Source organism: Ictalurus punctatus, chromosome 8 (genome assembly GCF_001660625.3).
Source record: "Ictalurus punctatus breed USDA103 chromosome 8, Coco_2.0, whole genome shotgun sequence".
NCBI lineage: Eukaryota > Metazoa > Chordata > Actinopteri > Siluriformes > Ictaluridae > Ictalurus > Ictalurus punctatus.
Genome location: NC_030423.2, coordinates 21830942 through 21847450, shown reverse-complemented (window position 1 = coordinate 21847450; position 16509 = coordinate 21830942). Strand labels below are relative to the sequence as shown.

Here is a 16509-nt window from a genome sequence, read left to right as displayed (position 1 = left end):
CCATTTGTGTTACTACAGAGTTTTGATGACTGCATTATTATTCTAAAAAGTGGAAAATAAAAATAAAGAATGAGTGTGTCTAAACTTTTGACCGGTAGTGTATATGAGATAAGAAGCGGGATAGCATTGACGGTAGTTCTAGCATGAGAATTGAAGCTTTCGGAAGCTGATCTGTTTGAGCGGAGCGTACAGATGATGAGATCAGAGAGCTGGACAGACTAAAGGACTAAAGCGACGCTGCATCGCTCTCTTTAGATAGAGATGAAGCAAAGGTTAAATCCCACTGCGCCGTTATCAGCAGGTAGTCCAACGACACTGTGGGATGATTTACTGTAGGAAACCGTTAACCAGAGGGAAAACAGACCAGCATGTCAACGAAAGAAGTTAGAAAGAAAGAGAAAGTTAACAATCGTAAAATATATAAATAAATGCCTCCCGACTGTTCTGCCATCTGATTGCCTACGGTTCAGTGTCAGGAGTTGTGTTGTGTTTGCTGTGCTCGAACAGAAGCTGAAGGAGAAGGAGGCGGAGCTGTGGCAGGCCGAGCAGAACGTCCTGTCGCGGGATCGAGTCATCAACGAGCTCCGACTCCGTCTCCCTGCCACCGCCGACAGGGAAAGGCTCCTCGCCGACTTGAGCAAGCAGGATGACACGAGCAGCCAGCATGCCGTGAAGATCGCACAACAGACCATCAGCAACCTGCAGTGTCTCCTCGACCAGAAAGAGGAGGTCCTCAAGAAGTACCAGAACCTTCTGGCCAGGGCGAGACAGGTACGTACAGAACGTAATTTCTGTCAAACTGCAGTGGTATAAAAGGAACATAACACTACAGGACATGCTGTTATAGGAAAACAATTCAATCTTCAGGTGTTAACAGTAATTCCACTTTATAACACCTCTCAGTCATTGATTATTTTTCTCAAACACCACACCCTCAAGTGTGGTATTCCTTACTCTACACATTTTGTAACTGGTTTCCTTTCCAGAGTAAAACCTGACGTGAATATGGTGGTGTACTTCTCCTACTGTGCATATCATTTGAATAGTTGGATGATATTTCTAAAAATGTAGCTGTTGTCACATTGATAAAAGGCTAGCTTTGCTGTGGGCCAACAGGAACAGGAAGAAGCAGTAAAAAAGCACGAGGAGGAAGTGAGGAACCTGCACCAACAGCTGGACCTTCACATGGACTTGTCCCTGGACCGCTTCAGACAGACGACTCTGGTGAGGTCACACTGTCCGTCTTAAGGATGCAGCTAAATTCCGAACAACGTGACAAGCTGGTTATTGTGCCTCTAAGGAAGTGTAAATCAAACCATGTTTACCTGGTCCAATTAATCTTATTATTAGTCAGTTTAATAAATAAAGCACTATTCAGATTGGATTTGTTGACCATCGCACCCATATGTGCTTGTTGAACATCGCATTATGCAGATTTATTCCCGCTTTCCCTGGTATAATAAGCTCCACTCTTTGGGGAAGGCTTTCCACTAGATTTTGGGGCGTGGCTGTGGGGATTTGTGTTCATTCAGCTACAAGAGCATTAGTGAGGTTGAGGCTCCAGTTCATCCCAAAGATGTTCAGTGAGTTTGAGGTCAGGGCTCTGTGCAGGACACTCGAGTTCTTCCACCTTCTTCCATACTTAACACACCATGTGTTCATGGAGCTCGCATTGTTCACAGGGGCGTCGTCATGCTGGAACAGGTTCGGGCCTCTTAGTTCCAGTGAAGGGAAATTGATATTCTATACAATTGTTTGCTCCAAACTTTGTGGCAAAACTTTGGGGAAGAAACACGTATGGGTGTGATGGTCAGGTGTCCACATACTTTTGGCCAAAGAGCGTCTATCCAGTCAGAATTAACAGAAAGATTTTCTCCAGTAAGGTGCTCGTTTCTGTCGTCTCCTACCATGACCAAACCAAAATCAAGTCGAGATTAAAAATAAATATAATAAACAAGTCAATAAAATATACACTTGTATTCATCACCCGTTCATACATCTGGGGTTCTGTAGGAGCTGATGAAGAAACCCAGACTGGACGTCCCGACCACGAAGCAGATGGAACGGTTGGCTGAAATGGAGCAGATGGTGACGGAGCAGGACACGTCTCTGTCATCGCTAATGCACAAGCTGAAGGTGCTGAGCGCTGAGCTGGAGAGACAGAGACACGTCACAGCTTTTCAGGCCAAAGAGCATGCGGCGCAAACGGCCAAGTAAGTCTGACTGATACTGTGCCATGCCCAAAAACACATCTGGTTATTTCGAAGATGAGATAATAATCAGAATATTAGTGTGACTTTAGACCTGTACTTCATTTATTTGAAAGGTACAGTCTGAATGCACAAACAGATGAACAGACTGCAGTGTATTAGCAAAACAAAAATTGTCCGTAATATTTCTTCAATATTTCTTCAATGTAGCAAGCAAAATATATATTTTTTTTCCTGTTCTCAGTTGCACATCGTCATATTTTTCAGCACTACGACTCTCATAACGGTCTTTCAGCACCATGTGGGCTTTGACCAGCTTATCTTGGAACTAGTCCATTTTTCTTGGAAAACTCCACACTCCACATGTCCACTTTTTATTCTGGAAATTTATTTTTTTGAATTTTCTAGCTTGCTAATGAAGAATGACATGATCACCCACCTAATCTATTGTGGCTATCTGTTTAGTGCTCCAAATATTCATAATTATATCTGGATTTTAAACAGGAGTGGGCGTGGTCTAGACTGGAACTTTTTTTTTGTAATCGTGCCCTTCTTGTTCGTGAATGAATGTTGTCTTTGTCATGTGATCTTCACTCTCGTATGCTTAGTATAATACTCCCACTCGTGCAGTTTTTTTTGTTGTTGTGTCCTGTGAGATCGAAGTCTCGAATCTGAACCAGATGTTCTGCAAAAAGCAATCTGGGAAGCTCTCTATGAATTCCACACCTACTGTTCACATCTGTATTCATCTTTGTATTAATTTACAACAGTTCGGTCTGAAGAATGTATTCGAATTCGCTTACATCCTTAATTTAGTCAGTAGCTGAGTTCATGGCCCTGAGATTATTGCTCTATGTTGCCCTCTAGTGGATTAACAGAGAGCCCTTTTTTTAATCTTTCGATCCAATTCCCGTCAGATTTTAATTTAGATTTAATTTAGGTTCCACAGGTTCTGAATTCCTTTCTCGGGCCAGATTTGACCATCTATTGGTCCGGTCCTGATCTGCGGGCCTTGTGTGTGATAAATCAGTGGTGATGTGGTAGGACCCCTGCTTTAGAGGTTTATACGATTTGGATTTGACGAGAAGTGAAGCAGGAATCTGTTGTTGTGTCAGAAACCCTGCTGATTTCCTCCTTGCTCTGCTTTCCAGACTGGAGGAAAGGCACACGTGTCAGATAAAGGCCATGTCTAAGGAATCGGAGGATCTGAGATCCCAGCTGTCCCAGATGGAGAAAGAGCTGCAGTACCTCAGCACCGAGCTGGAGGCACAAAAAGAGGCCAACGTTCGCTCGCCAAGCAACACCATGAAGAATCTGGTTGAGCGCCTGAAGGCCCAGCTGGCCCTCAAAGAGAAGCAGCTGAAGGTGACCGAATGAATATTCCAGAAAGCACTTGTATCGATTTCCTCTCCTGAGAAAAGCTAATGTTATTGTTGTGTTTTTAGGTTTAAAAGAGTTTTATGTTTGACAGCATTTGGCTCCTTCGCTACACAGCATGTGGTAAAGAGGAAATCACTAGCTGTGTGCTGGCGTCTGATCTTTTTGTTCGGCATGCAGGCCCTCAGTAAAGCCATGCTCGAGTTTCGGGCGCAGATGACGTCCCAGGCTGAGCAACAGATCATCGCGAACGCGGCCCAGAAAGAGGAGGCACTCAATGTTCAGCAGATCGTGGACAAGCAAACCAAAGAGCTCAAGGTCAGAGCTCTGACAGGAAGTGTACATAGAGAGGTGCAGAGGTGCTCGCATGTGTATTTACAGTGCCCTCCACTAATATTGGCACCCTTGGTAAATATGAGCAAAGCAAGCTGTGAAAAATTGTCTCTATTGTTTAACCTTTTGATCTTTTGTTCAAAAAATTCACAGAAATACTCTGCTCTCATGGATATCAAACAATTGTTTTTGGATGATATCCATGAGCGCAGAGTATTTTATTTTTTTATTTATTTTTTTTTTTAACAAAAGGTTAAACAATAAAGACAATTCTTCACAGCCTTCTTTGCTCATATTTACCAAGGGTGCCAATATTAGTAGAGGGCACTGTATTAGCATATAAAAGAGTAAACACTTATTATATTAGTTTTATTTTAGTTAAATCGACAGAATAAAGGTTTTTGGAGTTATTTTAGTCTCTAGGGAGAGATAAATGAACACACACACTGCACCTCACTAGAAAGGGTGTCAATAATGTTCTACAAAAATCCACTAACCAACCAGCAAACTGTTGGAACCGTGGAATATTTTGAAACAATGAATATTGCTGAACTAGTACTGCTCTTCTTAACTAATACTGTCCACCTTTATGAAGCTTCTGTTTAGTCATGAAACGCAGTGAGTTAATTTTAATAAAAACCCACGGCCTAAACGAAGTCTTGTTTTTTTTTTTTTTGTCTTTTTTTTTCTTCCAAATCATGTTTTATCAAATATAACGCTTTTCTGTGCCTGAATCCAAAATGGTGTTTTGCTCCAAACAGGGACCACAAAACCATTATACTTTATATGATATACAGTATATAAGTAAGATTATATAGTGATTTTTTTTTTAATGGCTTATGTAAACAAACAAACAAATTATGTTAACAAACTATTGATTTTTTTTTTCCTCAGTCATTTTAGAAATAATTAGTAACAGTCATTTTTACTAAATTATTTAATTAAAAATGTCTAAATTATTTTATGAATTATTCTAAATTATATTACATTTCCATTTATTTTTATTCTAAATTATTTCAGTTGACATTTTTTTTAAAGATTTAGTTTTATTTATAAACTAAACCTAAATATAAGATTAAAGATTTTTTTTAAAGAATTTTTGATAACTACCGTTATCTATATCTGGTATTTGATAAAATACAAACTATTTCATAAACTTTTACTGTCTTGTATAGTTCTGCGATACACAATAAGTATAACGAAATATAGCATTACTAACAGTTTCCCAGCATTTAAAACACTGTTCGATGATGCGTTCTGTAATATCTACAAAATAATTATTTTTATATTTATAAATAACATTTTAACACCACTTCGGTCTCATCCAAACAGTTTGTATTTTTTTAAATAATTAAAAAATCCTTTTTTTTTTCTAAAAAAAAAAAGACTTATGATATCTAAAATGTCTTAGAGAAGATTCACATTAGGACCAAAAAACAAGATAAAAAATTTAGAGAAACAGTAAATGAAAGAAAACAAGTTATTACAAATGTACATAGACTTAATGAATAATAAACATAAAATAGTGCTAATGTTAATTGGAGTAACAATAATAATCTTCAGCATATTTTGGTTTCTGCAAAAGCACTTTGGTGTTATAAGTTATTCTGTGTGTGTGTGTGTGTGTGTGTGTTGGCATTTCAGGCTCGTGTAAAGGAGTTGAACGATGAGCTGCAGAGCTGGAAGGAGAGCGTGAAAGCAGGGAAAACCCGACAGATCTCTCTGAAGGAGGAGGTAGAGAGCCTGAGCCGCGAGCTACAGAGGAGCCAGAAGATCCAGAGCAGACTTCAGAGCGAGAGAGACAATCTGGAAGAACAGCTGGACGAGTTGAAGCAGAAAGTGAAGAGACTCAGCAGCGGCCTGCAGGTACATACACACAGTCTGCCGTCTCACGTGTAAAGTTCCAGCCTGGAGTCAGGGTTCATACCGAGACACTGTGCAACATCTGAGGAGCACCACTAGGGGGCACTGTTCTCATTCTACACTACAAATACTGTGTAATAATTTTTATACTCCGTAATCAAAGTATATAGTAATCCTTCAGTGTCCTATTCAGACCAGGATTGGGGTGATATGAACAAAATATCACATCATGATTATGATCACGATACACAATATGCATCACGATATCACTTTGCCTGCTAACTGCCAGTAATGCAATTTTTGTTTTAACTGTTAACCATTTTAATTGATAGAAAAAAGTAAACACTAAAAAGAAGGAAAAGATCTGAAACTTTTTAACACCACATCAGCATCTTCCAGTCAGTTCATAAGTGAATACATTTTTTTAATAATAACCTTTATAAAAAGATATCATGACATCTCAGAAAAGCATACTGTGGCTTAATTTATCATGATATCAATATTGTACGTTCTGTATCCCAGTGCTAATTCAGACTAATAGAAAGTCCTGTGTACTCGTAATAATCAGCTAATATTCAAAATCAGTCGTTTCTTACGTAACACAAGCACAAAGACTGTAATGGAGACTTTTCTCTAGATATTTTGGCTCCTTCATGGCTTCTGGTAAAGAAATTAGGATATATCTCCTTATAAGATTGATTTGTATTTTAAAATGAATCCAATTACATTTTCTCGTAGATGACCGAAGGCAATCGAGTGTCGGTGTGTCATATATGTAAAGTTATGTCACTTCACTTCAGAAAGGTCAAAGATAGCAATTGTGTGTGTGTGTTGTAGGGTCATACTGAAGTCCCCTCAGTAGAGGCTTTACACAATAAGATCCGCAGACTGGAGTCAGAACTGGACAGGAAGAATGCGTCAGAGCCAGCGGAGAAAAAAATGGCGGTGAGGGATGACAAGGTGAGCGTGGAGATGAATCAGACTCATCATGAATCATGAATCAGACTGAAGTGAGCGTCAACACCATCTAGGAACAGATCGTGGACGACATGTGTTACACCACAGCGCGGTTGAATTCTCGAATCTGATTGGTCATTATTTTTTGGATAAAAGCACGGCTCGGACAGTAGATCCAGCTATAACACAAATACATTAACGTTTCTATAGTAACAGCTCATACGCAGCAACTTGTACGGCAGACAATCAACATGAACAAAGATCCGCGTAATACATGGATTTTTAACAGCAGAAAGTGTATAACCGTGGATTTGGTAATGTTTTATGTTGTTATAAGGATTTAAGAAAAAAACATTCATGGTATATAGAATGGTCCAGAAGTTGGAGAGAACACCTCAGGTTGTTTTTTTTTTGTTTGTTTTTTTCCTGGCTATGCAGTCTAATAAAGAAGAACTGGTGAGGTGGGAAGAGGGTAAGAAGTGGCAGGCGAGGATGGAGAAAGTCCGAAGTCTTTTAAAAGACAAGGAGAAAGAGACGGAATCCCTTTCCAAGCAACTGACCACCCTGAAGGAGCTCTACGGAAGGTCATATACACAACACTCCAGGCTTTATCCAACAATATAAAGGTTTAATAAGGTTCATGTGAGGTTTGATTTCACAACCGCTAAATCTTTGCCTTATCCTGTGCTGCAGGCTGGAGCAAGAGAAACTGAGCCTGCAGAGGAAGTTGAAGAGTCGAGGCGTGACGGTGGATCAGGTGGTGGGCACACGGGCCACCCTCGAGGCTGACAAAGAGATCGAGGAGCTGAGGAAGAGGAACTGTGAGCTGGAGCAACAGATAGAGATCATCAAGTATGCCTGAATTTTTTTTTTTTTTTTTATCTAACAGTAACTCTGCTTCATTGTTAGTTATTGTACGTATATAATTACTAATTACTATTGTTTTAGGTCATTTATCCAAATTGTGCCTATTTCATTATTTATTTATTTATTTATCATCTGTGGTTCAGGCAGCAACAGGCTTTACCTCGGGACGCTGCGATGGAGGACATGAACATCAGGAACCGCTACCTGGAGGAGAGACTTCATTCTCTGGAAAGCCAGCTGGCAAAAGAGCCCCTATCCAGGCCATCGGTAAGAATCCACTCCTTGTTTCTTTGCCGCAATGGCTCACACGTTAGTAATGGCACCCATAAAATAATCACAAGGCTTCATCTATCACTTTTGACTGTTTTCATTAGAAATGAATCTTATGCGCTTCCCATTAATTATGTGTGACAGAGGTTCTGAAATTTTGCACCCCCTCAACACAGAGTTTTCTTTATGAACATAATCCAGCTGTTAAAATATTACAACTGTTTGTTTATTGATGTACCATGCAATCCACTGATTTTTTGTTATTATGGTTAGATTAAACCTTTTTAGATTAAAGTCTAATATAATAACTCTGATAATTGTTGGACACACCACTGTAAGAAAACTTTTAAAATCACAGACCACACCGGACTCCATTCTGAGAGCCACTGATCTACATTAGCGTTTCTTGCTTGAACTGTTTTTCTCCATCATCACCATTTTCATCTTCCTTCCATTTGCTTACAAGGATAAAAGCAGGATTTCTTCTGCCCAGTCCAGTTTATCCCCTAAAGCCCATCGCTCTACGACCTTTGAGGTCACAAGTGACAATAAAGACGAAAAAACGCAGTCTTCCTCATTAAGCAAAGACCAAAGCCCCCATCAACATGGAGAACACGATGAGATCATGGCTGGACCTTGTACTGAAGCGAATAATGTATATGAAAAAGGTGGACATGAAGAAATGGAAGCTATGTTGATTCCTGGTCAAGATTTAGATTTAGGAAGCAAGCCTGAAAATGAAACGTTGCCTAAAAGTCAAGATTCTGAAGAACTGGTACGAGAAAAGGACGAGCTTCGTGAAGGAGAGGTAGAAATCAGAAAAACAATGTCTGTATGTTCTCAGACAGAACTAGACGGAACCCGGTTCACCTCTAAAGAATGTGACGAACTAAAAGAGCAAGAACACGTGTTGCAATGTGAGGAGGAAGATCAGGGCAATAGGGAGCAACGAAACGAGGCACCAGTGGGAAAAACAGCGCTGACAGAAAGATCTCACAAAAGCCAGACAGGAGCTTCACAATCACATGAATCTGAAGCGCACGTTCATACGACTGAGCAGCAAGAACATAGTGCTTTGGAGGATGGAGAAACCTCTAAAGAAGCAGTGAGGAGAGACGAGGTACTTGACCCTAGCGTGTCCCATCGAGAAAGATAGCACAGTCGGCATCATACCTCCATAGGCTTCCCGCTTGTGTTCGTTTTTCAGTGCTTGGCCCCCCTTTAGCAAACGTATATTTTTGCCATACCTCACTCGGGTAGTGTTACCTGTCCACCGTATTTTATCACATGGCTTTTAGAAATGTCATTCTCTGCACAGACATCTGGCCGGGGCTCAGCAGGGACACCGACACAGAGGGAGCATGAGTTACAGAAAGAGAACCTCAAGCTCTCCAGCGAGAACCTGGAGCTGCGCTTTCAGTTAGAGCAGGCTAACAAAGACCTGCCACGTCTTAAGGTAGGGCAAAGATCGTTCCCTTAACTCTGTGAATTTCAACTAATTTCTTGATTTCTTCCTCATATTCTCTGTAACACGTTAATCCTTTGAAGAAAAAGATCTTAAAATGAATTCTTTTGGTCAGAATCCTGGATGGCGGTTTTGTTTATTATTTAATAAATACGAATATACTGCATATTATTTACATATTTTCTGGGTCATATATGGCTTCATTAGGGTCAAAGCATTAAGAGTGTGAATTTTACTTTTTTATATATATATATATATATATATATATATATATATATATAAGCATCAAGTTTTATCTACATGCTCCAAATTTGATAGACAATTTTGTCTCCTTAAGACAAGCATCCTTTTTCTCTGCCTTTTTTTCTATTTTGCACACTTTGACATGTATCAAACTTTTAAATAGTTCATTTTAAAGCCGCTTCATCAGAGTTATGCATTATCAGTTAACCTCACAGAGATTCCTTGTGATATTCCGTGTCATAGCGCCACCAACGAGCAGCAGGACGTGATGCTTACAACCTAAACTCCTTCTACAGCAGTGGTCACCAACCTTCTTCCTTGAGATCTACCTTCCTGCAGGTTTCATCTCCAACCAAAATCGAACACACCCTATTTTAGTCGATGAAGAACTTCTTCTGATTTTATATGGTCAGGTGGGCACGATTATGGTTGGAGCTAAAGTCTTCAGGACGGTAGATCTCCAGGAACAGGGTTGGTGACCATTGTACTAGAGGGTTAAGCAAAAAATTATATCAAGCTGTGTCATAAAAAGAAATGCTGATATCTTAAATTGTGTTGCCATGGTGAGGAGGTGAATTAATGTCATGACATTCAAACAGGAAGTGTAACATAAATGTACCATACAACAAGTGGGTGAAACAACAGACATTGCTGCACACGTGGTGCTTGGGCCCACCAATCGCTGCTTGCAGCTATATTTCAACTTGCTGGTGCCTTTAAAGAATTCAGGTGGATATTTTTTTGAAAAAAAAAATTGGTGGCCATTGGATGGAGTAAAAATAAAAAATAAAATGTGGCACATTGAAGACTCTGTTATTTATCAACAGGCTCAGGTGTCTGACCTCAAAGAAATGTGTGATGCTCTGAAAAAGGAGAAAGCAGAGGTGGAAAAGAAGCTGGGTAATATCCGTGGGGTAGGTCATTACATTCTTGGATATCTGTTACATTTAGATTAATAATTGTGATAAATATATGTGTTTATTTTATGTCACTGCTTGTCATCAGTATGGAATAAAGCATGTCTGGTCATGCAGGGCATGTACTGTATGGTGTGATGAAGCAGAGTTACTGTTATTGTCGCGAAGGATCAGTTTTTACATTAAATGTTGTGGAACATCCACGAAACAAAAGTAGTTCCTGGTATCGCTTACACTACAGCAGCGATATAAAGTGCATCCGGAAAGTATTCACAGCGCTTCACTTTTTCCACATTTTGTTATGTTACAGCCTTATTCCAAAATGGATTAAATCCATTATTTTCCTCAAAATTCTACAAACAATACCCCATAATGCAACATGAAAGATGTTTGTTTGAAATCTTTGCAAATTTATTAAAATTAAAAAAAACAAAAAAACAAACACATGTACATAAGTATTCACAGCCTTTGCCATGACACTCAAAATTGAGCTCAGGTGCATCCTGTTTCCACTGATCATCCTTGGGATGTTTCTACAACTTGACTGGAGTCCACCTGTGGTAAATTCAGTTGATTGGACATGATTTGGAGAGGCACACGCCTGTCTATATAAGGTCCCACAGTTAACAATGCATGTCAGAGCACAAACCAAACCATGAAGTCCAAGGAATTGTGTGTAGACCTCCAAGACAGGATTGTATCGAGGCACAGATCTGGGGAAGGGTACAGAATGTTTTTCTGCAGCATTGAAGGTCCCAATGAGCACAGTGGCCTCCATCATCCGTAAATGGAAGAAGTTTGGAACCAGCAGGACTCTTCCTAGAGCTGGCCGCCCGGCCAAACTGAGCGATCGTGGGAGGAGGGCCTTAGTCGGGGAGGTGACCAAAAACCCGATGGTCACTCTGACAGAGCTCCAGTGTGTCTCTGTGGAGAGAGGAGAATCTTCCAGAAGAATAACCATCTCTGCGGCACTCCACCAATCAGACCTGTATGGTATAGTGGAAAGACAGAAGCCACTCAACAGTAAAAGGCACAAAAAGCTCGCCTGGAGTTTGCCAAAAGGCACCTGAAGGACTCTCAGACCAAGACAAAGATTGAACTCTTTGGCCTGAATGACAAGCGTCATGTCTGGAGGAAACCAGGCACCACTCATCACCTGGCCAATATCATCCCTACAGTGAAGCATGGTGGTGGCAGCATCATGCTGTGGGGGTGTTTTTCAGCAGCAGGAACTGGGAGAATAGTCAGGATCGAGGGAAAGATGAATGCAGCAATGTACAGAGACATTCTTGATGAAAACCTGCTCGAGAGTGCTCTGGACCTCAGACTGGGGTGAAGGTTCATCTTCCAACAGGACAACGACCCTAAGCACACAGCCAAGATAACAAAGGAGTGTCTACAGGACAACTCTGTGAATGTCCTTGACTGACCCAGCCAGAGCCCAGACTAGAACCCGATTGAACATCTCTGGAGAGATCTGAAAATGGCTGTGCACCGACACTCTCCCATACAACCTGATGGAGTTTGAGAGGTCTTGCAAAGAAGAATGGGAGAAACTGCCCAAAAATAGGTGTGCCAAGCTTGTAGCATCATTCTCAAAAAGACTTGAGGCTGTAATTGGTGTGAAAGGTGCTTCAACAAAGTATTGAGCAAAGGCTGTGAATACTTATGTACATGTGCTTTTTTTTTTTTTTTTTTTTAATAAATTTGCAAAAATTTTGAACAAACCTCTTTCACGATGTCATTATGGGGTATTGTCTGTAGAATTTTGAGGAAAATAATGGATTTAAATCTTTTTGGAATAAGGCTATAACATAAAATGTGGAAAAACTTAAGCGCTGTGAATACTTTCCGGATGCACTGTACAGTCGTTCCTCTATGTTTTCTTGCTCTTGATAGCCAGCGCAGTCTGGACGAAGTGGAAAAACTGTCCCCGAACTGGAGAAGACCATCACGCTAATGAAGAAGGTGGTGGAGCGGGTGCAACGAGAGAACGAGACCCTGAAAAAGAGCTCGGCGACGGCGATCCAAGCGCAGCTCGCCGCTCTACAGCACGAGCACGAGAAACTCAAGGTTTATCCTGTATACAGCCACACCAGAACACACATCCTGCATTCGTGCGTGTGTTCGTTTCTTTCGTGAATCACAACGCTCGTCTTGTTTTCGCTCAGGCCGAATACGACAGGACGAAAGAGCCGAATCAGCTGACATCCAAACTCGAGTCGCAGGCTAAAGGAATGGAGAAAATTGTGATGGAGAATGAGCGGCTGCGCAGGGACATCAGAAAGGTTTCAGACAGTTTTGGGTGTGGTGGTGGTCTGGGAAAAAGAGTTCACATGGTGACATTACTATAGTATTTAATTCTGTAAAACACAGACCTGCCTGAAATGTGGTTCTCTTTTGCATGTCTCCAACAAATACAAGGAAAGTTGCACAGAAAGATTTTATTCTGATATTCTGGATCATGGCAGACATGTTGACAGTCAGTATCTGATTACAAACTGAACTGAAATGTGTGACATTCACTATGTGAGGACATTTCACTGAGTCTTGTCCTGCATTCACACTTGCAAGGGACAAATCGCTCGTATCAGTTGGAGTTGTACTGATGTTGCTTGTGGGCGTGGCTTGTCCAGCATTCATTTTTTTCCATAGTTCTGATGAAAAACTGTCAAATATACTGCCTACAACTCACTAGACAAGTTTATTTAAGTTTAATTTACATGCCAAGTGCTCAGCTTCTGCAAGCTAACTGTACTAGAGGAACAAAAGATCTCTGCAACTTCCTTCTGGTCTTCGTCATGTCTCTATACACATTTAATGACAGGATAAGATGAAACCAAGGTTATACGGTTTTCTTCAGGATATGTCACTTGCCACTGTCACTGATATCACGGCTTGCTATCACGTGTTGCACATAGAGAATGAACAGTTTGTCGCTTGCTATTGTGAACATATGGTTAGCTAACGAGGTTTTAGTAGACCCCTTAACCTCAGCATGAACTTTGCAGAAAAATACATGTACTTCCTGGCGCCAAACAAAAACTCCATGGGGTGGAGTCTGATCTAATTTAGCTCCTCCTACCTGGACAGAGCTCAGTGGAGGCTAGCTAAAGGTCCAGGGATGGAGTGTGTTACAGTCTGGATAAGTGTGCTTGATATGTTGTAGGAGGAGTTGGATCAGATCCAGCTTCACACTCCTTGAGGTTCCGCAGTGAAGATCTCAAAAAGCAGCCAATGCAAGATTATCAAGTAAATAAAATTATTTACGGTTTGTTAATGTTGAGCTCTCAAAGCATGTTAGAAGGGGGGAAAAAAACCACATTTGGCCAAAACCTGATTAAAACTTTTGTCTTTTTGAATCTGGCTGCCGCATCCGATGGGTTATCCCAGACCACCACACATTTATGTACAGAAAAGTACTGAAGTTGAATCATCCCATTTATATTAAATGAGATTATACCTACGGATTTACCGAGCGTTAAATGTTCTGATACAGGAATCAGAGGCCATAGAGAAGCTGCGAGTAGAGAAGAGCAGTCTGGAAGTAAGAAATGAAAAGCTGAAGCTGGAGCTCGAAGAGACCAACCAGAAGCTCCTACTGGCTCAGTCGAAGGGTCCGTCCATAGATGGAGCAGATAGCAAGACCTGGAAATCTAAAGTTGTGACGAGGTACAAAACTACTAGCTATTAAGTGTGTTTTTTTTTTTAATCGACAATACTCAGATAACACTAAAGGAAAATATATACAAGATTTAAGACTATTATATTCAGTTGCATCTGATCAGTTATCAATCAAATCTGAATCAAGAGGGGTCAGACATCTGAAATATTTTCCTGCAGGTTGTTTGAAAACAAAATGAAAGGGCTCGAGAATGAACTCTCCAAGAAGGACGCAAGTCTCTCAGAGCTCAAAGTGCAACTCGCAGAATCCCGTGAGAAAGAGCAAACAACGCGGCAAACCGTCGCACAGCTGAATGAACAAGTGTGTTCAAATAAATGTTACCGTGACCTGGTGTTAGATTTAGAAGTACACATACTGATCTGTCAACTTTTTTTTTTTTTTTAGGTAGAGCTCCTGAAAAATATTCCCAGTGATGGGCTCGCTAAGGAGTTTAAGTCTGTTAGGTATCTACATTTATTCATTTGGAAGATGCATTTAAATGAGGCAGTGCTGAGGTTTAAACTCACAACCTTCTAATGATACGAGCTAACAGCAAAGTTAAAGTACACGTCAATAAACATTCATTTTAAATGCCTGTAAAATTCACTAAGTATTGACGTTCGTTATTCAGTCTAGCAAACCACCAGCTGGAAAAGGAGAAGCTTCGTCTTCTCGAGCGGATCCAGAAATATGAAGAGCAGTTTGGAACCCATATGGACGGACCAGGTAATATTGAGCAGTATTGATGCATCACGCTTGGAGGGGGGGGGACTTTGGGTGATATGGTCATATAATATCGATATTGTGATGAATTATGTCACAATGTGCTTTTGTGAAATATCGTGGACACTGTGATGTCATGATAGTAATTATTTATAAATATATATTTAACTAACTGACTGGATGCACCTGATATGAGGATGAAAAATTTTGTACTTAATGTGTATAATCTCACAGGGCAGCATAACACCCTCGCTGGAAAGCGCTAGCTACCCTCTTCCGCAAACATGACCTCATGATTGCCTAGTGTCACTGTGATTGACAGGAAAGATGCCCCTCCCACCTAGACAGCACAGCGTTTTGCTCTCTTAGACTCCCAGCTATGCATGATCGTGTCATCGTCAGGATTCATAATCACGCTCTCCTAACGATATGACAAATTCCTGTGTGATTTCTGTCTAGGATACAAAGAACTTCAGGCCCAAATAAAGTCATCGAGTGCTGAGAAGAGCCAGCTACAGGTATTTCCACATTTTAAAAAATCATCTCCAGGAGACTATTTTATGAGTATTTTAACTGTTCGATCATCAGCATTTATCTGCAAGGGAATATTTAGATTGAGCATATATACAGTTGCAATTAAAATGATTCAACCCCCATTGCAAATCCGTTTTACTATTAAAATGTACAGACTTTCAGCTGTTTGCAATGAACAAATCAAACAAAAGCAATTGAAATAGTTTAACAGAACAAATGCTTCAAGTGGTTTCCTCAAATTCAACTGAAAATACAACTTATAATGATTTCTCCAGTCTCAAAATTATTCAACCCCATCATGGAAAGTATCTTACTTAGAAGAGCACTCTTTTGCTGTCATGACCTGCTGCAAATGAGATGCATAGCTTCTGGCAGCGTTCCTGAGGAATCTTGGCCCATTCCTCATGAGCAATGGCCTCCAGTTCAGTAATATTCTTGGGTTTTCGTGCTGCAACCGCCTTCTTCAAATCCCACCAGAGATTTTCTATAGGGTTCAAGTCAGGTGACTGTGATGGCAACGTAGAATCCTCCAGGACTTCTGCAACCAAGCCTTGGTGGAATTTGAGGTATGCTTGGGATCATTGTCCTGTTGGAAGGTCCAATGACGCCCAAGCTTCAGCTTCCTCACAGACGGTATGGCATTTTCTCCTTTTCATCTTGCTTTCCACACGCTGCAGGTTTCCAGTGCCAGAGGAAGCAAAGCAGCCCCAGAGCATCACCGAGCCACCACCATGCTTGACTGGCCAGAGTGTTCTTTCTTCATTCTTCTTCCTCCAGACATACCGCTGATCCATCGTGCCAAAGAGTTTGTTTTGTTTCATCGCTCCACAGAACAGAATCCCAAAACTTTTGTGGCTTATTTATATGATTTTGAGCTGACTTTTCTCATGCTTTTGCGTCAGTAGTGGTGTACATCTTGGAGTTCTGGCATGGAAACCTTCTGCGTTAGTACACGCCTTACTGTGCTCACTGTAACCTCAGTGCCTGTTACCACCAAGTCTTGCTGCAGGGTTTTTCACAACCTGTCTTCTCCGAAATCTGCTTGTATCCATTCCTTTTTCTTCCCCATTCAGGTATTTCATGTGT

General features: G+C 40.7%; 1 protein-coding gene across 3 annotated transcripts in view; it reads left to right on the top strand.

Annotated features, from left to right (window-relative positions):
* cep290 (centrosomal protein 290) overlaps positions 1-16509 on the top strand; it is a 44541-nt gene that overhangs the window by 25804 nt on the left and 2228 nt on the right. For 2 of the 3 annotated variants that reach the window (XM_017474618.3, XM_053682103.1), the window contains 19 exons: positions 508-771; positions 1117-1224; positions 2014-2213; positions 3362-3575; positions 3768-3905; positions 5565-5786; positions 6621-6743; positions 7179-7324; positions 7434-7592; positions 7751-7874; positions 9196-9333; positions 10413-10499; positions 12402-12575; positions 12674-12790; positions 14002-14174; positions 14346-14487; positions 14572-14630; positions 14798-14892; positions 15349-15407. In XM_017474618.3, the coding sequence (XP_017330107.1) occupies positions 508-771; positions 1117-1224; positions 2014-2213; positions 3362-3575; positions 3768-3905; positions 5565-5786; positions 6621-6743; positions 7179-7324; positions 7434-7592; positions 7751-7874; positions 9196-9333; positions 10413-10499; positions 12402-12575; positions 12674-12790; positions 14002-14174; positions 14346-14487; positions 14572-14630; positions 14798-14892; positions 15349-15407 (2742 nt within the window). Of the gene's footprint in view, positions 1-507; positions 772-1116; positions 1225-2013; positions 2214-3361; positions 3576-3767; positions 3906-5564; positions 5787-6620; positions 6744-7178; positions 7325-7433; positions 7593-7750; positions 7875-8343; positions 9147-9195; positions 9334-10412; positions 10500-12401; positions 12576-12673; positions 12791-14001; positions 14175-14345; positions 14488-14571; positions 14631-14797; positions 14893-15348; positions 15408-16509 lie in introns of those variants that run through there. The other variant, XM_053682102.1, reaches the window with a different exon arrangement.